The sequence below is a fragment of the Barbus barbus genome (genome assembly GCF_936440315.1).
Source record: "Barbus barbus genome assembly, chromosome: 23".
Taxonomy (NCBI): domain Eukaryota; kingdom Metazoa; phylum Chordata; class Actinopteri; order Cypriniformes; family Cyprinidae; genus Barbus; species Barbus barbus.
In genome coordinates this window covers 18,918,229-18,942,103 of record NC_136751.1, presented here as the reverse complement: position 1 = coordinate 18,942,103, position 23,875 = coordinate 18,918,229, and the positions used below count along the sequence as shown (strand labels likewise).

At 37.9% G+C, this 23,875-nt stretch overlaps 1 protein-coding gene across 2 annotated transcripts; it reads right to left on the bottom strand.

Annotated features, from left to right (window-relative positions):
* Positions 1-15: 15 nt before the first annotated feature.
* On the bottom strand, positions 16-23,724 carry LOC306842977 (enhancer of mRNA-decapping protein 4). Of its 2 annotated transcripts, XM_079374216.1 has the most exons (30): positions 23,516-23,724; positions 22,764-22,920; positions 19,888-19,999; positions 19,450-19,549; positions 19,161-19,347; positions 18,792-18,939; positions 18,579-18,683; positions 18,324-18,433; positions 17,736-17,801; positions 17,293-17,376; positions 17,026-17,121; positions 16,811-16,910; positions 15,497-15,677; positions 15,306-15,372; positions 15,126-15,217; positions 14,743-14,933; positions 14,584-14,660; positions 14,250-14,382; positions 13,063-13,556; positions 12,321-12,422; positions 11,213-11,353; positions 11,034-11,067; positions 10,574-10,754; positions 9,792-9,947; positions 9,504-9,619; positions 9,045-9,210; positions 8,626-8,812; positions 7,246-7,465; positions 5,524-5,687; positions 16-2,420 (listed from the first exon to the last, which is right to left on the bottom strand). In XM_079374216.1, exons 1-30 carry the CDS (start codon positions 23,601-23,603, stop codon positions 2,237-2,239), a joined length of 4,239 nt encoding a protein of 1,412 aa, XP_079230342.1. In that variant the 5' UTR covers positions 23,604-23,724; the 3' UTR covers positions 16-2,236. The 2 variants fall into 2 exon arrangements, with proteins under 2 accessions (XP_079230342.1, XP_079230343.1); XM_079374217.1 differs by lacking the exon at positions 17,736-17,801 and having other exon boundaries at positions 23,516-23,719.
* Positions 23,725-23,875: the final 151 nt, after the last annotated feature.

Genomic DNA, 23,875 nt, shown 5'->3' with positions numbered 1-23,875 from the left:
AAGGTGCACAGTCTTACTGAACATTGAACAATGTTTTCCTTTTTTTATTCCAAAACGTCTAGGATGACAGAAATGTGTGTAAAATATACAACAGAATTGCAAACAAAAGGAACAAAAAAAAAAAATCAAAACACAATGGAAAAAAATGACAAACAATTAAATTGTCATACACAACCTGCAATGCGAACCTCTTGACGGGAAAAAAAAAGTTTGTAAGCCTCACTGAAGGCATTGTGCATTAGTACAGTAACCCAGACATCAACAGACGTGTCTAAAACAGCATCAAAAACCAATTAACCTTGCACTGCAACGAATCTTAAAACTGACAAAAGGACGTTTTCAACCTGACATAACACAAAACTGAATCAGACAATCTATTCGATCACGGGTCATCTTTGCTGTACTCTATACTATGCAAGAAAGAGAAATGAAGATGAAACAGGATTAATCCAGGTTTACAAAGCTTAAACAAAAGTGGGGTGTTTAATTCGTAAAAACAGGTTAACTATGTATGAGTACATGGCTCTCACCATTAGCATGCAAGCATGCTGAGTTTAATGTATCCTTATTAGCGCCTCAGATTTACCCTCAATTGCACAGCAGGCTCATGTCTGTTAAAGAGCTTTTTTTTTTTATACATATGAGAAAAAAGCAAAAGAGGACACATTGCCTACACCCTGTAAAAATGTCCTAATGAGCCACACTGACTGCTGCAAATGGCTATGGATATAATATGCACAGCTCTAAAAATAAAGACGACAGGGGAACAAATAATGTGTTAACAAACACAATCAACGGGGCCGGCACTTTCTCCTCACATTAGCATGAAACTTGTGAGGAATAAATGACTGAAAAAATAAACTCAGATCACAGTTTACAGCACTTGTAAGAAAATGCTTCAGTAACAAACCTGTCCATTCCTAGCTTCAATTCCGTGTTTTAGTGAAAAAGAAAATTTGCTTGGAGATAAGCCACACACACACACACCAATGTGGCGGCCAATGTAGGGTCAGAGGACCCGATTACCAATATCTGATAAGCAATAGTCTGATAAGGCACTTTCTTTTTGTTCTTCCATTATCAGAGGGCATGACCAAATAGTCCCTCCTAATGAATAACAAGTGTTGGCAATCTCAGTCTAAATCAAATGCAATCAACTGACTAGAACAGAGCAGAAAATAGGCCATTTTCAGCCACTTTCTCCAACACTTTCAAATATTTGGGTGCTGCGATAGAGAACGAAAAATTTTAAAGAAAAAAACCCTGTATTTTTTTTTTTTTTAATAGAAGAACCTTGTTGCATTCACTGTAGTGTAATTCCGCAGAAGAACTGAAAAATCACAGAAGCAGAATATAAAATTAGAAAGAAGATACATAAATGCCTGCCCTCTAGAGACTTACAGACATACTGCAAGTTATAGACTCAAGATTCCTTTTGAAGAATTCTAAATAACTATGTTGTTAGCATTCCTTGGTAACATAAGCTCTCTTATATATTTTACAGGGCTCTGCTGATTGGAAAACACGTCAATTTTGCAATAGTCCACAAGTTAAACTCTTTTTCTGACCATTTCAAATCCTGATAACATTAACAAAAATTCCAGGAACATGCATAATGCTCCATTTGACATGAAAAAGCAGCAACTTGGCCAAATTATTTTCAGCAAAACTGTTAAGTCAGATAAGGATAAGTGGCCTAAATACAACCTTTATCAATAACCAACAGGGATAATGTTCATGAGGCGATGATAATGTCACAGTAGCCAGGAAACCATCCGTTCAGGAGAAATTTGGAGTGTTCACGTTATAGCTTTCATTCTCTCACGCTCTCCACAGTCTTGTTCCTGATGTGTCAAGAATGAAAGTCTCCTGGTATTTAACGCATAATGAAAATAACTGAAGTAGCCCATCTCCCTTTCTGCATTCATGATGGTGTTACATACGAACTGAGGATTATTCACATGTGCAGAGAAACAAAATCAAAAATAGTCTGGAAGGAACGAGGGAGGGAAAGATGGAGGGGGCGTGGGGGGTGTAGTCCAAAGCCCCCAATATATAGTCCAAGCCTGGACTACAACTCCCAATAGTGCTTCTTAAGAGAGCCAATAAGCTACAGAGCACAGATAAAGCAACTGAACAGCAGGGTGGTGTGAGGTCATGACGGTCGTCTACAAGACTGCAGAACAATGACTGAAGGGTTGTGAAGATGTCAGCTGTGCCATTGGGAGGGGCTCTTCTAGTGACTGACCAGCCCCTGCAGCATCATCATGAGGCGCCGTGCACGCTTGCTCAGAGGGCTGTGGGCGTCCTGCTGCAGGAAGTGTAAGATCTTCTGTCGTACCTGGGACAGCACTGCAGACATGTGGTCTCTGGTGACTGGATCTCCATGATCCAGGTTCATTACAGCATCTTCAAGATAGCTACAGAAAAATGAGAGAAAGGGGTCATGTGGGGGGGGGGTCTGTCCACAACGACGGGCATTGAAAAGTCGCTGCATATTCTGATGAAACCGGTTTTTCATAAGTAAAAAATATTTCATATTATTGCACATTTTTCCACGGACCTTAAAAGCATGACATTTACATTTTTCCCTTTCTACAGCTTTTTATGTCACTTGCCTCTAAACCTTCATAAGCAAAACCGGCAGATTTCAAATTGCGTGCTTCCGAACAAGTGCCTTTGAAATTAATGGGAGCCCCAAAAATGTGCTTTCTCCAGGCATTTAGAGTTTCTTGGCTTACAACTGTAAAATACCTGCTAACATCATCGCAATCATCATGCAATCATCTGCGTCATGAAGGAGCAAATGTTTTCTCTCACATCAGACTGATTCAACTGGAGGCACCATTTACATCATTTATTTTATCAAAGTGTTCTTGCAGGAAGGCTAAGTTCCTTTAATCTCTCCTGTTACGATCACCAGTTTGCTTTGAAGCCAATTCTCATTAATATTAGAAGCACTTTGCACTGGGCCAGACCTCTAACAATGTATTAATATTAAAATCAAAAAGTGCAAGAGGTCTGAGCTTTTCAAAGTTGAATTTTCAGCAGCCATCACTCCAGTCTTCAGTGTCCTATGATCATTCTAATATGCGGATTTTAAAAGATTATTATTATTATTGATTTTGAAAATAATTTTTAGAGAAGCTGTGATACACTTTTTCAGTATTTTTGGATAAAAGTTCAAGAGGACTTGTTTGAAATAGAAATCTTTCATAACATTATAAACATCTTTTAAATCCTTGATGAATAAAAATATTAATGAAATATAAAAAAAAACATGAATGGTAGTGTATGCACAAGTCATTCCAGTCCTCAAATGCAAATCTGCTGTATTTGACAGCTGTGTTAACGGAACATGTTTGTTATTTCTTTAAGCTATTCTAGGCTAAAGCTTTTTTTGGTCTTCTCTCCAGGCTGCTTGGGTGTTTTATAAAGTCCATCAAGGATTATTGAAACGCCACCTGTCTGGAAAACTATCTGGGAAATCTCTCCATCTGCCTCTTTAAATTAATAGACACTGAATTATGATAACGCTAGAGACTTGAGTTGCATGTTGCACAGAGGTCATCTTTAATTACCTCACAAGCGATCACTAAGTTGAAGCTTCCAATTAAGACAAAAAAAAAAAAAAAAAAAAAAAAAATGGAGGAAATGTAATACAATGACCTTAATATCCCCAGGACTTTACGGTGTAGTCCTGTCCAGATGGCTAAGCTTTCATGCCTCATAGCAATTTGCTCTATTTTCACATGTGTAGGCCGTTCCAACACATTTAAGCCCACAGTGCTATCTCAACTATAATCTACTGGCCTGGAGAGATATTACATTCCCGGTACATTGAAATCACGATTTACATCTTGTATTCTGCTAACCTTTATTTGTGAAGATAAAAGCTGATGTTTAACTCTGGAGCATGACACACCGAGTGGAATGGCAGAATATACCATGTGACGCTAGAAAAAAGGCAACTTGTTGTAGCACAAAAAAATACCCAGGCCAGGAACACCAATCCAAAAAGATTTTAAAAACAATAACAATCCATTTTAATATTAGTTTTACTGAGTATGCTTGTTTTTTTTTAAACCAAGTGTTACATAATGTGAAGCAGCTGTTGCAAAAATGTGTCTTATGTACTGTACGCCCAAAGCAGGATTAAGGTGTAGTGTGTGAATATTAATTAGGTCATGATAGCATTCTTTGGTAATCTAATGGGAGCATCCGATCAAGTTAATGAATATTCATGAATCAGGCCTGGACTAGCACATACAACATGCTGCTTTTAGCCAATAAGTTTGTCTACTGGGCAAACACCACAATGTTATTAATATTCCTAAGCAATACCTTTACTTAAAAAAAAAAAATTATTCTCATATATTTTAAAATTAATTCATTTCTGTGATAGCAAAGCTGGATTTTCAGCAGCCATTACTCTAGTCTTCAGTATCACATGATCCTTCACAAATATTTTAATGTTCACTTGGTTCAAGAAACATTCATTATACATCAGATATTGTAGATGCTAAATTTATAATAATGGTTTCTATTATCAATGTTAAAAACAGTTTTGCTGCTTAATATTTTTGTGGAAACCATGATACATTTTACAGGATACAGGGTTTCTTGATACCTTTGATGAAAGTTCAATGAACAGCATTTATTTGAATTGGAAATCTTTCATGGCAGTTAGTATCACTGTCATAGTATCACTGTTTCCACAAAAATAGTAAGCAGCAAAAACTGAAGTAATACACTGAAGTAGCTATTAATAAAACAAAAGTGTCATAATTAAATTCTTATGAAAATCAAACTTTCATTAATCGTTTTGAATATGGAGCTTTGTCATGAACAAAAGCGCAGACTACTGTAAATATTAATTCAGGCGCTAAAAATAGATCAAACTTTAAGCATGCGTCTTCCTACTTAAAATAACACCCTTATGTCCGTGCAGAAAGAGGACAGCCTTACAGATGGTAATGTCTATGCACATATGGGCCGCATGAAACTAGCATTTTAGAGTGCAATTCAGAGATAGGACTGGCAGACAGAGCAGTTTATAGCAGTAAAGGGACTTGGCAGCACACAGGCAGAGCATAACTCTGTGATTCACAGGAGCTGATCCCTTTCCCCCAGCAGAGAACTCTAATGCAGCCCAGACTGTAGAGCACTTTAATAACTGCAGCCCAATGCAGCACTGCCACAGAAGCGGATGTCCCCTTCAACGCAAGGTCATCCACAGAGGAATTAAAGAGAAAGAGACGATGTCTTGTGTCTTAAAGCATTAATATCCTGTGATATGAATCTGTATTTTGCCCTTGATCACGTACAACATACAGAGGACTATAAATAAATACTTAAGTGTTTAATCATTAAAAGCACAGCGCTGTGCATGAACTTGCATACTCATTCAAACTGCGAGGGGAGCTGAAGGAATAGCTTCCATATAAAGGACATATGGGGGAGAGGGAAAAAAAAAAGTATAGAACATGACTGCATTAACTGATGGAGTCAGAGGGAACAAACCTGATCTTGAGTTCTGTGCGTGTGCTCAGGTTGGTGGAGAGCTGCTGGATGAGAGACAGAAGGACGGCCTGATGGAGTGGACAGGGCTGCTGGCCGAACACTTGCTGGGAGTCAATAGTCTCACACACGTAGAGCACCAGATTCAAGTCTGCTGCAGATAAAGCCTGCAAGAAAAATCACAGCGAGCAGTCTGTGAAAAAACCTGTGTTATTGTGAAAGATGATCACATATATAGACACCATAGTAAAAGGAGACATAAAAGGTCACATCTCATAGCATATTGCATGTGGAAATAAGAAATAAAGGGTTTGGTTTCAATTTTTCAAAGCTAATAATTACAGTGATTCCCTACAATTCAAACTGATGTAATAAATTAAGTTATGAATACAAATCAAGAGTATACTTAATAGCATAGTAACTGTGGTTTGACTGTCAGCACTTATGTTAAGACGTCTCCTTCCAAATGCTTAATTTGGCTATTAGTGATTTGAATTGCTTAGCTTAAAGGAACACTCCACTTTTTTTGGAAATAGGCTCATTTTACAACTCCCCTAGAGTTAAACAGTTGAGCTTTAACGTTTTTTAATCCATTCAGCTGATCTCCAGGTCTGGCGGTAGCACTTTTAGCTTAGCATAGATCATTGAATCGGATTAGACCATTAGCATTTTGGTCAGCAGGCACAATGATATTACGCAGCGCCTGAAAGTAGTCCCCAGCTACATCATAACTAGTTACCTAGCTGGGGACTACTTTCAGGCGCTGCGTCATATCATTGCGCCTGCTGCACCCATGGTACGGCAGCAAAATTCCTTGATTACACCAGAATGAGAGTATAGTTCCTAGCCATATCGGCCTAGAAAATCACAACTTTTAATTTTCCGTCGGTCTTAGTACACGAAGTAACTACAGAAGAGTCAAGTTTTAAATAGGAAAATTACCGAAACTCTTTGGTCATTTTTGATGACCAAATGCTAATGGTCTAGTCCGATTCAATGATCTATGCTAAGCTAAGATAAACGTGCTACCGCCAGACCCAGAGATCGGCTGAATGGATTCAAAAACGATAAAACTCAACTGTTTAACTCTAGGGGAGTTGTAAAATGAGCCCATTTCCAAAAAAAGTGGAGTGTTCCTTTAAACAAAACACTACAGGCGGAAACCATGGATGCTACTGATTCCTCAATGGAGAAGACCTTGCAAAGATGTTTTTGTGAAAATATTTTGCACATGCTCCCATAAACGTAGTCTATTACACAAAATGTAAACGGTTGTCTGGTTATACAATGTAGCTGACTTTACAGACTTAACGCAGTAGTTTTAACTGTTTGACTCCTTTTTGAAGGAAGAGATTTCCTCTGGTATTTCTGCTGTATTTTTAACAATCCTTGTTTTCAAACAAAAACCAGAAGTGTTAATATATTATACTAATGTTTTTGAATACTAATAATATTTATTGAGAGGAAAAATTAAATTAAAAATAATTTTAGCATATATATTGATGTTTTTACATTTTAATTAAATTTATACATATTTTAATGACTAAATAATGTGGCTTAATACATTTAAAAGTGTGTTAAAAGACCTACTGACATGACATAGCAGTTTATCTAATCAATGCACCCTAATGACCATAAAAAAGGCATTAAAAAAAGAAGAAGCATGCTACAGGCCGAACTGTGAGAAATATGACACGTGTGTGTGTCTAGTGATCAGTAACCAACCTGTTGGAAGGCCTCATTGAGCTGGCCCTGCTGTAGTAACTGCAGTATGCTGGCCTGCTGGGCCTGGTAGTCCAGATGTGCAGAGGGTACAGGTGTTCCTGCGGCTGAGCGCATGGCCTGCATGATGCTGGAGGTGACAGCTGCCTGCTGCTCCTTCATGGCCAGACTCACTTCTCCCTTCACTATGCGCTGCACCTGCGTCAGGATTGAGTCCTGTAGACTGCAGAGAGGACAGACACATTTAGTCTACACAAATTTTATAGCAAAAAACAGGATTCTACTCCCAGTAAAATGTATTAAATTAATGGAGTGTATTTAATAAGATATGTCACCACTGAACACCGTTGTGTTATAAAAATGAGAAGTGGTCAACCGATATGGATTTTTTGATGGCCAACATAAAGTACATATACATATCACAGTATCTAAAGACAGCAAATAACATGTAAAAAAACTAAATTTCATAGCAGGATATTTACCAAATTTGAAAGCATTTGAAAAATAATAAATAAGAAGAAACCTGATGAAAAAATAAATCTGTAATCCCACTGTAGTTTATAATTTCCTACTAATTTCCTACAAACATGACTAAAAAAACACTTTAAGTGACACCTTTCATGGCAATAAATTACATACTCAGAGATGTTTTAATGATATAAATACAAATTTGATGAATGCGACAAAGTTATATGAGAGCATATATAGTTTTTGCCTTTCTATTATAACAGAAAAGCAAACACTGTAATACTTTTAGATACCGTTTACAAAACAAAAGTTTAGTCTAATAAATTATTAGACAAATGTTACACAAATGTGTAATAATGGGAGTTCCTTTTTCAGCACCTTAAAAAATTAAAGTCCAGCTTACAACACTTATTGGCCAAAGAGAAAAACTTAGCAGATGGCAATAATGTAAAAACACACTAAAATGGATATTGATTACGGTTAAATCTCATGGTTACTTTTTTTATGTTTAATATTATTTGAACTTTTGTATTGCAATGTAAATCTCAATGTAACAAACAATATTTAGCTCTTTTTTTAGTTTCAAATGCCACGTATTTAATTCTGAATTTAACACTATGTACTTTATATTGCGATTGTGTGGGAGGGAAACAAGCCAGCTCTATTGACAGAAATTAAACCCAGGATTAGGCCGGGTGCCACACCTGCCAATCCATTTGCAAGGTACTCGATGCAGATCTCCAAAAAATGCTTTCTCTGCATGAACTCCTAAATCAATCGCTTCTTCTATTCATGCAATAACGTTTTCCATAAGGGAAGGCATACAAGAGGAAAGAGAATAAACGATTGCTGCATTCCTCCTTTCCTTATATTGATTTCTGACAAATATTGGATGAGTGAGGCAGTAAGCCTTACTTTCCCACGATCATGTGAAGCTGATGCTGAACGTCAGAGCACACGCTGGCCGTCACAGTGGTGGCCAGCTGGTCTTGAGAATTCTGGAGCGTGTCAATCATCTGTTGCAGCTGCCCAATCACGGGATCCCGTGCATCCTGGTCCCGCTGCTTCCTGTTCTTGATGTGCGTCTCCAGCTGTTGGATGTCTGCGGGAGAATGTGAAGTCATTAGATATTTAGTTACAGCAACACATTACAACACTGCTTCACACAGAAGAGTTTTATTAATTAGCTGGTGCTACAAGATGTGCAAATCCGACCTAAGAGCATTCAACAATCTGCCAGATTTATTCATATGCTCCACTTACTTTTTCATTACCATAAACAAGCACAAACAAAAAGTCAGATGGGTAGTGAAGTCTACTATGATAGTTCTTACACTCGTTGGTTCCCTGTTTGAAGCTGTCATTGATCTGCTGAAACATGGACTGGCAGCCTCTCTCAAACACGGGCAGCACGATGCTCTGGAAGGTCTCTTTGTAGGCCGCCTGGATGGGGCCCTGCATGGCCTCTGCAGCAGCACGACCGATAGCATCCGTAGTGTTCTGTGAATGGAAGAATAGGACCAAAAAAAAAAAAAGTTAGAAGAGTTATGAGTTTTCCCTAGTTTGTGCCTGTTCGGTGTTCCGCAATGAATTATTCAGTGCTACATCAGTGCATAGAAGTTGGTGCACTTCTTCTGAACCGCTCAGTTTGTAGTACGTCTTTCAGAGAAACATCCTTTCCAGCCAGAAATGTTTTTAACTGCCTTTAGAAAATAATATCATAACAAATGTCAAGTTTGAATTAAAAAAACTATTTAAAAAAAGTGTTCATTCTCAAACTTTCAGCCACTGACCTTGGATTTAACAACTTTGGTGACATTTTCCTTCAGTGTTCCTTCCACTGCGGTTAACTTGGCAGCGATGGTGCTGCTCATCTGGCCAGTCACAGGATCTAGACTCTTCGATATCGCTGCATAACAGAAAAAAAAAGGTCACCTAAAGCTCCACACAAACCTTAAATCAATAAAAGTCTTTGCTCCAACTATTTCACAGTCACAGAACAAGAGCAGAATGTTCATTGTATTGAGCGCTATGACAAAAAAGAACAGTTGAGCTCTTGAGTTCAGAACATCAGCACTCACCCTGTGGGACGGTCTTCTTCATTTCTTCACGCAAAACTTTGTCTAGCCGGTTGCAGAGACTGTTGTTCAGAGTCTGGACGAGCTGCTGAACCAGCTGGTCCTGGAATTGTTGGTTCCGGCTTTGTCCTTCAGCCAGAATTCTCTCCATTCTTCTCTCTGTGTTACCAGTTAAAGTTAACAACAAATTGCATGGGCCTGACCGATCCAAAGTGATTATTCATTAATGTGTATATGCATGTGAATAAATGAGATCATGCATTAGAAAATGATTATATTCATATCAGCTTTTTTGCTTTTTCCTGTGATAATGGGTTTAGAGTTTTATTTTAACATTGCCATTTTAGACCATTTTTAAGTTGCTTTATAATGTAGGTTCTTGATTTATGGCTCCATTCATAATGCATTTAACTTCTGTAATGTGACTTTTTTTTAAGTTAATATACTGTAGAAATTACTTTAGACTAGGACTTTTATCTTTCTGGATTTTATTTAGCATGTAAAGTGAGTGTGGCCATGAAATACGATAGGCTAAAATAATAATATTGCTCATCTCAGTCCATTGGTTACATTGGCAGAAAAATTGTTGATGAAAGCCTATGCATTCGAAAAAAAAAGTGCAATATGAAGAAACAAAATAATCAATTTAGGTTTCACATTGTCAAAAAAAAAAAAAAAAAAAGCTTAAGGTGATAGCACAGATGCCTTAGTTAATTTTTTCTTGCTCACTTGTGTTTAATCTAATCTTCAACTCAGCTACAAATCTCCCCCTAGTGGAAGGATACGTTCTTGCTCCTGCTGAGCCAACATGGCGTGCTCAATGTGAGCCATGATGGAGCTCTGCACAGCGTCCATGTGGCTGGTGACTCTCTGCAGAAGGTCCAGCTGGTTCTGTCTCAGCTCAGCGATCTCCCTTTGCTGGCTCCGTAACATCTGTAGGAGCTCATCCTGCACCTCTGTGCTCATCTGAGGACACAACACCACATTTATTCCTCACTTGTGAAGCTCAAGGACTTCCGGGGATGCTTGTCTGATGCCAGCACAGTTGTAAGAATCATAGCAGTCACATTCATGCTACTGAGCTTGCCATGTTATTCATGAGTTTCTGTCTCCACTGCATTAATGTATATTATGAATGACAGTGACTGGACAGAAAATAAGGCTTCATGCATTTTCATTGGGTTTACAAAATACAAATGCTAAGAAATGCATTCGGATTGTGATGCAGGGGATCAACAGACGTACCTGGTTCTCAATCTGTCTAGACTGTGAGGACTCTCTGGGTAGGAAGAAAAACAAAGATGATCTAATCAATCACACTATCAGATTATATGGCTGAAGGGGCTCAGTGCTCAATCCTATATTAAACGATATAAACATTAATATCAGGGTGATTTCCATAGTAAGGAGTGCAGCTCACTCACCCTTCATCCTTCTTGCTCTTCCTCTTGAGCTTAGGGGAGCTGCGGGGAGATGTTTTCCAGTCTTTCACAGGAAGTCTGTGAGAGGAGCGAGGGCCACAATTTCCAGAGGAGGCCAGGCTGGCAACCTCATCATCATGATCACTGTCCATCACAGCATGAGCAAAAAACAAAAGGAAGAGACAAAAGATGAGCAAAATTATCATCAAGGTATTGAAGACTGATGCTACAGGTGTCTGAAACTCCCTAGACACAGCCCTTAATTTGCATATTGACATCATTATCTCGAGTCTTTGAGTCATGCTCAGACTTGTTCGGACATGCTCAGATATGCAGACATGAGGAAGGAGTAAATAAGTCTTAAATATATACACAATTGCTTTTAAAATAAGTTACTTTTATTCAGCAAGGATATATTACTGATTCAAAGTGGCTAAAGGTTTTTTATATTGTCACAGATGCTGTTCTCTTGAATTTTGTATTCAAAGAATCCTGAAAAATATCTCTGTTTCCACAAAAAAATATTATGCAGCACAATTGTTTTTAACATTGATAATATAAGAAATGCCTCTTGAGCACCAAATCAGAATATAAGAATGACTTGTGAAGGATCATGTGACACTGAAGACTAGAGTACTGGCTGTTGAAAATTCAGCTTTGCCCTCGTAGGAATAAATTTAATTTTAAAATATATCAAAATAGAAAACAACTATTTTAAATTGTAATAATCAAACGTTTTCTTCAGCAGACGGCTTGCATCAGTGATGTCAGCGAAGGTCAGACTATCATTCGGACAATTTAAAGGAAACCATGTAGTGTTGCAATCTCTAATTAAAGTTACCAGACACCTGTTAAGACATTGATTTTACAACTACCACAAATGTTTATGTGCACACCACATAACACTCCTATTAAACAGCTTAAACTGAGATTTGAGTATTTTAGAGCTTCCTCAGTATGGCAACATGGCAGAACAAGCAGATGCAAAGTTAAGATGGATGGACAGTATAAACTAAGCAAATGTACTTGAAAAACAAGTATAGAACAAGACCTGATCTATAGAAGAGGCACAGACACCTGCATAGGTGATACGTCAGAATATAAAGTGTACCTCTGCTCTGCACTTGCATCTTGACTGTCGTTCTGAGTCGGGTGATATGTGCACCTGTGGTATGGAGAAGAAATGTGTCTGTCCTTTATTTCCTCCCTGGAGCTGGAAGGAAACAGTCAAAACAAAGTTATCAAATGTGTTAGCCTTGTATCTTCAAATATTATCACTGTTTGCTCAAAATATATCATATCTCTATATACCACACAAATAATAAAACTCCCAAACACATAAATCAACACTGAAATGTTAATATTAACTAACCATATCAACATAAATCATAAAAAACAAAAGAAAATATGCACTACTGGTCAAATGTCTGGAATAATTAAGAATTTTTTTTAAGTGTCTGAAAACAGTATTTGTATTTGATCGTAAATGCAGTAAAAACGTTAATATAGTGAAATATTATTACAATTTAAAAGAAAAGTTTTTGCAAAAATATAAAGCAGCACAACTGTTTTCAATATTAATAGTACTAAGAAATGTTTCTTGAGCACCAAACCAGCCTATTAGAATTATTTCTAAAAGATCGCTGCTGAAAATATAGCTTTGCCATCACAGAAATAAATTACATTTTAAAATGTTTATTATATATTACAATAGAAAACAGATATTTTGAATTGTAATAATATTTCACGAGATGCAGCCTTGGTAAGCAATTAGAGACTCCCTGAAAAACAAAAATCACAATTATTCTAAACTTCTAATCAGTTGTGGATACTTTTTTAGTGCAGCCTCTCACCAGTCTCCCAAACCATTGTCTCTCAGGCTGTTGCGAGTTTCTCGTGTGATATCAGGTGCTGCGGGCCAGGTGTGGTTCACACTGCTGTCAGAACAGGATCCTCCGGCCGCTACCGCGTTCTCCTGTGACAAAGCTGTCTCCAGCAGGGAGGGTGTGTTATTGAGTCTCTGTTCTCCATCCACAGATGCTGCACCCAATTCCAGAGGCAGCAAACTGTGCTCAGCACTGCTCCGGGCTCTAGGAGACAACAGGTGGAGGACCGATGCGGCTGATGCCATGCTGTCAGAATGCAGGACAGGGACCGAGTCAGAAGTGGCACCGGCCAGCCCCCTCTGCAGGGTCTCTGAGGCGATCTCGGGCATGTCCTGGGACATTGCTGTAGAAGCAGAGGAGATGACATCCGGAGAGCGAGCTCTGGTCGGAGAGGCCTGGGGGACAACCATGGGGTCTATGGCCTGGAGATCCAGGGAGAGAGGAGGATTTGGAGGGGAAAACTGTGGAGGAGGAGATGGGAAATAAGGAAGGGGAAGTCTGTGAGAATAAGGAGCAGCTTCACAGAGCAGAGAGGCCTCTCGCAGGAGAGATGGAGAGAGTACAAGTGGGGGAGAGAAAGCCTAACCGGATGGAGTGGATGGAGGGATGCATTATGAACAAAAGAATTGTTAAATGATTTTTTTCATTTAAATTGGATCTTAAAAGACTGACAGTCTGTGCTGTAATTTGGTGAGTGCTGAAATCTGATTTGAATTCTTCAGATGGATAGTCAATACGGATATTGTCAAAGTTACATCTACCATAATGACATAAGCATTTAAACTGTTCAAAAGTTTACTGGCAGAAAGATTAAAAATAAAAAATAAATTAATATGCATAAAATTTATCAAAATTGACAGCAAAACACTTCTTTCATAAGAGACTTCTTTCAAACACACACAAAAAAAAAAAAAAAAACCAACCCAAATTCGATTTTTTTTGTAACAATGTCAATACTATCATTTTTGATCAATTTTAATAAAAGTACTTATTTCTTTCAAAATAAAAAATATATTTACTGATTTTATTTTATTTTTACTGCCCTGATACTATATACCTATCTTACAAAATAACACCTCTCACACACCAAAACAAAGGCAGAGCTACTGGACCTCAATATATCACTATATGCAGTTTGACATGTCCATTAGTACCTGGATATTTTCCCCAAGGCCTGAGATGAGGATAGAGTTGGATCTTGGACTGCCTGTGCTGGCATTTAGAGTCAAGCTGCTGTTGCCACATTCGACAGACATTTTAGGGCTCTGGGCCAGATCATCTCCACCTCTGCAAGAAAGAAAATTGAGCAATGCATATGAGTGCCTGAGAGGACACAGGACCTTCCATTTTACACACAGATGTGTATTTCTTTTCACACTGTGTAGATCACACAGTAGGATCCAAAAGCCTTAAAACACTCAAAACCTGGAAAGTTTGAGGACTTTAAAAAATTTGAAACAAAGTTTATAAAAGAGTTTAATTCCCCACCTTGCACCGCTATCTGAGCTGCTCATGGCCGTGGCTATGGTCAGGCTGCTGGCACTGCTGCCAGGAGAAGCGGGAATCTGAAAAAACCAAGAGAGCAAAGATGAATAATCACCCTCTCTGAAGAGACCTAATGATGAATCTGTAGTATGAAAAGCTTACAGAGGCGCTGGGCGTCATGAAGGCATCTGGGGTCATGAGTTTGGGCAAGGCTGATGGGGCTGGACTCATGAAGTCAGCTGGACTTGGAAGAGCCAGAATCTTACTCAGGTCATTCTGTGATCCACTATCACCAGACTCCTTATCAGAACTCATTGCCTCCACATTCAGATCAGCTAGTGGGTCAGAAAAACCTGGGAGGGAAATGCATTTACTTTTAAAATGCACCATTTCCTATCTTACCACAATTAATTATGAGACTGTAACTTCTGGTTAAATGTATTTATTTTGCTATAGCACAGTGAATTCAGCAGTGGCAGTCTAGGAATATGTATTTCACATATATATACACAAAAAAGAAAAAAAGTATATATTTCCAGACTCACCAAAGCCATCCTGTGATCCAGACTGAGGCATGAAGAGGGAGGATGAGGCCCCCTGATTGGGCTGGAACCAGATCTGCACATCCTGTAGTGATCTGTGGCATAAGAAAGTGTTACAACACCACAGATCTGAATGTAAACGTTCCATCTTCATTGAGAGCTTTTTTAATTTTAATAACTCACTTTGTATGCACACAGTAGAGTTTAATCTGGATTCCTGATTTGGACTCAGAGGGTCCCTGGTTTCCTTCTGTGAGAAGATATTATAAACAAAAATATTAGAAAGCGTCAACAATGCATCTTCACTCAACTTACAGCAAGACAACAAACATTTGCACACGCAAAATGGCATGGAAATAAGGAAAGGACCTGACCTGTCGTCATGCTTTCACTTTCCTCATCAGGGGGAAGGACCTCTGTGTGGCGTAGTCTGGCGCGGGCAACATCCTGTACGCCGAAGCTGAGCACAGGGTGTGTAAGCAGAAACTCTGAAACTGCAGTGAAGCTGGCACGGCCCTTTTCCTGATCCTGTAACAGCTCCATGACGTACAACACCTACATATCAAACACACAATCCAGAGTCAGCCGCTAATAAACAACCAGTTACTCATAACCACAATGTCATGGTTTGCTTGTTGTACTAGCAACACTGACCTAAGCGCAAGAATCCTATTTAACAGGACATATACTAGAGTTGGCCAACTGACCGTGTTTAATTTGCTTTGATACTTCCTGTCTTTCTACCTGTCCCAAATTCATTTCTGAAATTCCTCAAACTTGAAGATTGACCTATTTTTAATCCTTTCTGGTATGAGACAATGAATAGATTTCACACTTGCTGCTTGAAGATGTTTTCTGTCAGGTTTGATTGTCAGTGATTTCAAATGGCATTGGTTCTTAAATAAATACATATAAATAAGATTTTTAGAGCCAAATCAGAGAGTTTTTAGGGAACGACTACTTTTAAATTTTATTTGTATGGTAATAAGCAACATTAGGCAAAATAACTTCTTTTGGTTTCCAATTAAGAAAGAAAAGTCCTACAGGTTTGGAACGCCATGAGAGTGAGTAAACAAAACTAGAGCCCTATATGAGAAAAGCTGCTTTAAAACAATCTGTATTGCATACAGTGCTATAAATAAAGGTGTTTTGACGATTTCTTCTAAGTGGAAAACATGGGCGGAATGGCAGAATTTAGTCGTAAATATGGAATTTAGCTTCTTAAGGAGAACATCAAAGAATTTGGCAAAATTTGGAGGAATAAAAGAAAAGGCTGCACAAACGATAAAATTGCAATGGCTAGTGTTTATGAAAATTAAACCACAAAAAGACTGCTACTTTATCTGCATGTCTTTGTGTGACAGAGCAGCGCAGTTTCATCTACTACACACTCAAGCATCACTTTCATGGTGTCTACTGCGTCTGCCGTCTCTGCATATAAACTTCTGCTGCTCATACTTTACATTTTTTTATTTAAATACACACACAAAAACATTAAATCATAATACACTGAATCTAGTTAAATTAAAAGAGACAAAAAAACAGGGCATTACTATTGTTAAATATTTAAGTTTTATGAAATCAATCGATTACACATAATTTTTATTACATTTATTAAACCAATAAACACTGACTTTTGGAGAAAATAAAAAAAAATATATAAAATTAAAAATAATAACGAGTCTGACCTTCCTCTGAACATCACTGAGAATGAGAAATTCTGCAGACAGGTCCAAACTGGCCTTCAGGCTGGGTAGTACACTGCTATTGAAAGGATCTGGGGTAAATCTGAAACACAAATTCACAGTTCTTCTAAAATTCATATCCATAGAGGAGAAAGATTTATGCTCAAGCTTGAACACCACCAAATAACATATATTAAATAACTAAGAAGTGAACAGACCTGATGGTTTGTAAGCACGTCCATGACACTGTGCACCACATTTTAAGTTCCTGGTTCTGATCAGCTCCAGTGATCAGGAAGCGCCAGAAAGGAACTCTTCAGAAGAAAATAAATGCTTAAGTTTAATGTGTCAAAGACACAATTTCAAGAAAAGACAACTGCAAAAACAGCTTCAGTCAAAAAAAGATCCAGTGTCAGATTCCCTGATGACTTAGGATGCCGACTTTGAATTTGGACCACTGAAGACTACATGAACTTCATACTCACTCTGGGTCTTGCTTCTTGTGATTGTCACAAAACAGCAGGCAGGAAAGAGGTCGTCCATTATGTGGTTGCCATTCATGCAGGCATCTGCAAAAGGAGCAAGATTACTTACATTTTTCACAAGGCTATCGATTTAGTTATAGGACAGCTTTAGAAGTACAATCAATAAAGTATCAAACTATTATTGTAATATTGCTAATAATTATTAACAGTATAATTGATTATGGATTATTAAATACAATGACAACACATTTATGTGGTAATTACAGTCAAATGTTTGTAATATACATTTAATAACATTATTGTACACAGAGTATTTAGAGTATTGTAAATTAGTAAATTAGCATATTTTTTCCTTTATCAACTAAAAGCAATAAATGTTTAAATATTTGAAAAATACTTTAAAGATACATGCCACTGTTGATTTATTAATACTTATACACTACCGTTTGGTTGGTTTGGAGTCGGTAAGATTTTGTGTTTTTGAAAGAAGTCTCTTATGCTCATCATTGCTGCATTTATTTAATGAAAAAAGTAATAAAACAAGTTACATTGTGAAATATTACTATAAATAAATGTAAAGACTTCTACTTAATATATTGATTCCTGTAATGGCAAGCACAATTTTTTTAGAAGCCATTACTTCAGTCTTCAGTGTCACATGATCCTTAAGAAATCATTTTAACATATTTACCAGGTTCTCAAAAACAGTTCTTATTTGTTATTATCAGAATTGATTCTATCCTGAATCTATTATCAACATTGAAAAAAGTTGTGTTTCTTAATATTTGTTTGGAAAACATTACACATTTTTCCGGATTCTTTTATGAATAGAAGTTCAAAAGAACAATATTTATCTGAAATAGAATTTTCTGGTAACATTACAAATGCCTTTAATGTCACTTTTGATCAATTTAATGCACCCTTGCTGAATAAAGGCATTCCTTACTATCTTTCAAAAATAAATCTTACTGACCCTAAATTTTGAACAGTAGAACAGTAACAGTATGTTAAATTTTATAACGTCTCAGTACCTGGGTTGGTCCTGTCCTTCAATGTAGATTTGCCAAAACTTTACAAATCCATCATGACTGGCTGTGGCCAAGACCGTGCCATCAGGGGACAGAGCTCCCTCACTAATGCGCTGCAAAAATAGGAATACGTTTAATAATACACATCACACCCTATAAATCACTTGTGTGTGACTGCAATTACATTAAATATAATTTCTTAATTAGCTAATACAACACTGCCGACACAACATTGAGCTGAAAGAAAGCAGGACTTACTGCTGTGTGTCCTCTAATGGTGATGAATCCCTCTTTCAGTTCTGTGGCGTCCACAGGCCATGAGCTGTTATTGGATCGGAGGATATCAAGGTCCCAAACCTCAGCCTACAAGCAGTGAGGAAAGTAATAGTGTTAGAAACATTTAAAATCTAATAATATAAGGACATTTTGGAAAGAAAGTGATAAAACTGTCAAATTCCAAGGAAATCGTACTCTGTCTTCATGAAGGAGTGCCAGTGTCTGACATGCATCCTCTGGGTTCTCATCATTGTCCTCCGGGATGAAGGGACACCAGATGAGTCTGCGGTTGGAATTTAGCGGTGTGTCCTCAGGCCTTCGGATGTGAACGATCACGTCATCTCTAAGAAACATCAGTGTTAAGAAGAAACAGCAGAGTTCACCTGCTCATTAGCATTATACATGTAGATCAAGATTTTGTTTTTTTTACAACCTTTTTTAACTTTTTTGCATTTTAAAAAAGCTAAAACCTTCAGGAATCTCATTAACCTGCTGTTCTTGATGATTTAAAAAAAAAACGTGAAAAATCTTGATCATAATTCCTGTTCAATCTACAGAGGATACTGTATTTTGCTGATGTGGCTAGTGAGCTGCCAAATGAACATGTTTCCAGCCTCATCCACGCAGCCCAACAGGGTGGAGTCCAAGTGGGCGAAAGCAAGGTCTGTGACTGCACCGGTGAAGCCCTTCAGCAGCGACCGCTCGGTTGATCCCAGCCGCAGCACTCGGATCATAGAATGATTATTTGCGCCTGTGAAAAACAGTTACAAACCATTCAGCTGAATCCCATCAACATTTTATTCAAAAGGACTGTGCTAAATGTGCCATGGACAAAGACAGTGTGCAAACTGACCTCTGATGGCATAAGCCAAGTATGAGTTGGACACAGCTATTAAATTGCCATAGTAGTACTTGTGCTCCCAGTCATATTTGGCCACTGGCTGAATTTTTACCTATAAAAAAGTCATAAAGGAAAAAATTTAGAGAACAAAACAATTTCCAGGGTTTCCACTCATTTTCACCTATTAATCTCTGACTTTTCCAATAGTTAATGTTTGAAAATCATTGTATAAAGATTTCTAGCCAAGTAAACATTTCATAACTGAGCACTAGTGGAAGATTTTACCGACTAGAAATTTAGATGTTTTCACAATTTTATTACTTTCAAAATACATTTCCACACCTGGACACACCAAATAAAAATTCAATGATTTTCCTAGGTTTTCAATGACAGTGAAACCCTGAACTGCTAATAATAAAGAGTTTTGCACAAGTTCATTAATTTACACACCTGGTTGCTGCCACGAGCCTTACTGTCAATACTAGAGTCACGACTGGACACAATCTCAACATTGTTTGCTCTGATGGGGACACAGGTGGACCCATCGTCTCCTGAAAGGCAGCTGGTACCAAAAAAAAAAAAAAAAGATATGGATTTATTGACAATAAAGAGCATTAATATACAGGTGCATCTAAAAAAAAATTTGAATATCATGGAAAAGGTCTTTATTTTTTTGTAATTTAATTAAAAAGTAGTAAACTTTCTAATATTCTAGATTCACTGCACACAAACTGAAATATTTCAAGAGATTTTGTGTTTTAATTCTGATGGTTACGACTTACAGCTTAGGAAAATGTAAAATTCAGTATCTCAAAAAATGTGAATATTTTTTCAAAGATCAGAAATGTTCAAGATTTCCAAAGTAGGTTTAATTATGCACTCAATACTTGGTTGGGGCTCCTTTTGCACAAATTACTGCTTCAATGCGGCATAGCATGGAGGCGATTAGCCTGTGGCACTGCTGAGGCGTTATTGACGTTACTTATCTTCCTCTTGACAGTACCCCAATAGATTCCTCTATGGGGTTCAGGTCAGGCGAGTTGGCTGGCCAATCAAGCACAGTAATATCATGGTCAAAATGCAAAATTAAATCAGCATCTCCATAAAGCTTGTCAGCAGATGGAAGCATGATTGATTTTGGACTTGATAAAGCACAGTGGACCAACACCAGTAAGTGAAAGTGACGTGACATATGGCCAAGTATGGTGACCCATACTCGGAATTTGTGTTCTGCATTTATCCCATCCAAATTGTACACACACAGCAGTGAACACACACCTATAGTGGGTATTGAAGGCGGAGAGAGCGCTGTACATTCACTCCCCCCCACCCACAATTCCTGCCGGACCCGAGACTCAAACCCGCAACCTTTGGGACCCGAGACCTGCAACCTTTGGGTCATGAGTCCGACTCTCTAACCATTAGGCCACGACTGCCCCTAGATGACAGTAGATATGGCACCCGAAATCATCACTGACTGTGGAAACTTCACACTGGACTTCAAGCAATTTGGAGTCTGTGCCTCTCCACTTTTTCGCCAGACTCTGGGACCAGGATTTGAAAATTAAATGTAAAATTTATTTTAATCTGAAAATAGGACTGTGGGCCACTGTGCAACAGTCCAGTTCTTTTTCTCCTTAGCCCAGGTGAGATGCTTCTTCAGTTGTTTCTGGTTTAAGAGTGGCTTGGTTCTAGGAATGTGACAGCTGTAGCCCATTTCCTGAAGATGTCTGTGTATGGTGGCTCTTGATGCGATGACTCCGGCTTCAGTCCACTCCTTGTGAAGCTCTCCCAAGTTCTTGAATCAGCTTTTCCTGACAATCTTACTGTGGTCACCCCTGTTGCTTGTGCACCTTTTCCTACCACACTTTTTCCTTCTAGTCAACTTTATGAATATATTTCGATACAGCACTATGTGAACAGCCAGCCCTTTCAGCGATGACCTTCTGTGGCTTACCCTCGTTGTGGGTGTCGATGATCGTCTTTTGGACAACTGTCAAGTCAGTAGTCTTCCCCATAATTGTGGTTGCATGTTCTAAACTAACCCAGGAGGTACCCAGTATTTATACTCAAAATTAAATCAAGCTCAAAATGGAATATTCTAATTTTTTTAATTTTCCTAAGCTGTAAGGCCCCGTTTACACTAGTGCGTTGTGATGTTGTAAAACACAACTTTTGCTATGGTTACGCTGGTCATTTACACTACTCTGGCGTTTTTGAGGTCGAAAATGGAGACTTTTGAAAACGCTGCAGTGCAGACCCCGTTTTAGCTTGGAAACTCTGGGGTTGCGTTTCAGTGTAAACAGAGACTTTTGAAAAGGATGCCGTGGCTGCCCATATTCTCTCTGCAGATCCTAGACCACCGTGTAAACAATAACATCATGCTCATTATTGTACCCATAGATATGTATAGGTAGAGTCCCCATTCAACCGCTGCAAGAATGCAGACGCGGCCACCATCTAAATAATAGGGAATCTACCTATACAAATCTATGGTTGTACCTGCATGAATGGAAATGTGACATGCGTTTTCGGTTGTGTAGTGTAGACATAGATAGTTTCTAAAATGTAGTGAAAACGCCAGTGTAGACGAGGATCATTTTCATTTTACAACACTGTTATAAAACAAAAACGCACTAGTATAAACAGGGCCTCAGTCATAACCATCAGAAAAAAAACCCTCTTGAAATATTTCCGTTTGTGTGCAATGCATCTAAAATATAATAAAGTTTGCTTTTTTGAATTAAATTTTTAAAAAATAAAGACCTTTTCCATTATATTCTAAATTTGAGATGCACATATATATATATATATATATATATATATATATATATATATATATATATATATATATATATATATATATATATATATAGTGTTACAAAATATTTCTATTACAAGATTTTATGCAGTTCTTTTGAGCTTTCTATGCATCACTCTTTCCTCAAAAATATTAAGCACAGCTGTCTTCAACATTAATATTAAGAAAAAAAAAAATTATTTGACCACCAAATCAACATGTCAGAATGCCTTCTGAAAGATCATGTGACACTGAAGACTGGCGTAATAACATCACAGGAATTCATTAAATGCTGAAATATATTAAAATAGAAAACAATATTAAAATTACAAACCACTCATTTAAAAATCCTATAGATCCTAAACCTTTGAATGGTAGTGTAAATATTATAAAGCAAAACATTTTAAGTCTAGTATATTAAAAAAAATTACAGTTCATAAGAAGATAATGACAATATGATAGCATTAATGGCTTGCTAATGAATGAGTTTAACATAATATACAGTGTTAATGACAGCAAAACATACATAGTCTGTGTGTCCTGTCCATTAAGTTTGTCTGAGTTGTGAGCAGTTGGCTCCACCATTGTCTCAAGTCCTCCTGCTCCAATAAGATCCGCTCCAAGAATGCCATTCAACTCTCCATTGAAAGATGGTTTTCTCTGGCTCTCTACCAAAGACGGCTCTGTGGAATGAAATTACTGATAAATCAAGTCATAAATGCACTGGTGCACTCTCTCTGACTATTACTTTAATGACTTTCAATACAACTAACATTTGCCATCCCATTAGTATATCTTGATTATGTTTTTTCAAAATAAATAAATATGTATATATGATAAATATACATATGATGTGTTGTATATGTATTGTTCTAACATAAGGAAAAAAAACTTGCAATGATACATAGGTTTTGAAACCGTGTTTTTGACTTGGCATGTCTTCTCAGAATCCTAAAATGTCACGGTTATCAAGTCACTGCATAGTGATGCATATGAAATACATTAAACTCTTGAATAACATTTATGCTCGTGTCGCAATTAACACTGAACTCTTTATGTCTGAGCAAAGCTGCAGGAGCCCTTACATGCTACATTACCCCTCCTATTATTCAACCACATTTATACACAAAACATGATGTTTGTCACTTATAAAACGTAGTTAGTGCGGTTCCTCGTTTTTGAGCGACTGCAGTCAGGCGTCTCGCGCTGAAATCCAGCGCTGCGCAGCATCACCGCGCCGCGGCCTAACGTTAGCTGCTCCCTTCCCCGGAAACTTACCGGCCGAATTACCGGGACGATCCAGTTTTAAGATGTCCCGAAGGTGCTGGGTGGCGCCTTCTATGTCCATGTTGGAACCAGAAGCCATAGAGTAGGGAAGGGGGGATTAAATCACTGAAAACTGCCAAATTCTCAAGTTTAATTTTGAGTCTGAGCTCGCCCCTCATAAAAGCTTGCTATCGTCCGTCAACTTCCGTCGAGCGTTCCCTGCATTTCTTTCCCCCGCCTCTGCTGGCAGGAATTCTTCGGTTCCGGATTGAATCAATAACTTGACAGGCAGTACATCACTCTTGAATGAATTTTTTTAAACGATAATCTGATTTTAGAGATCACAAATTAATATTTATGTTTTACTGGCGT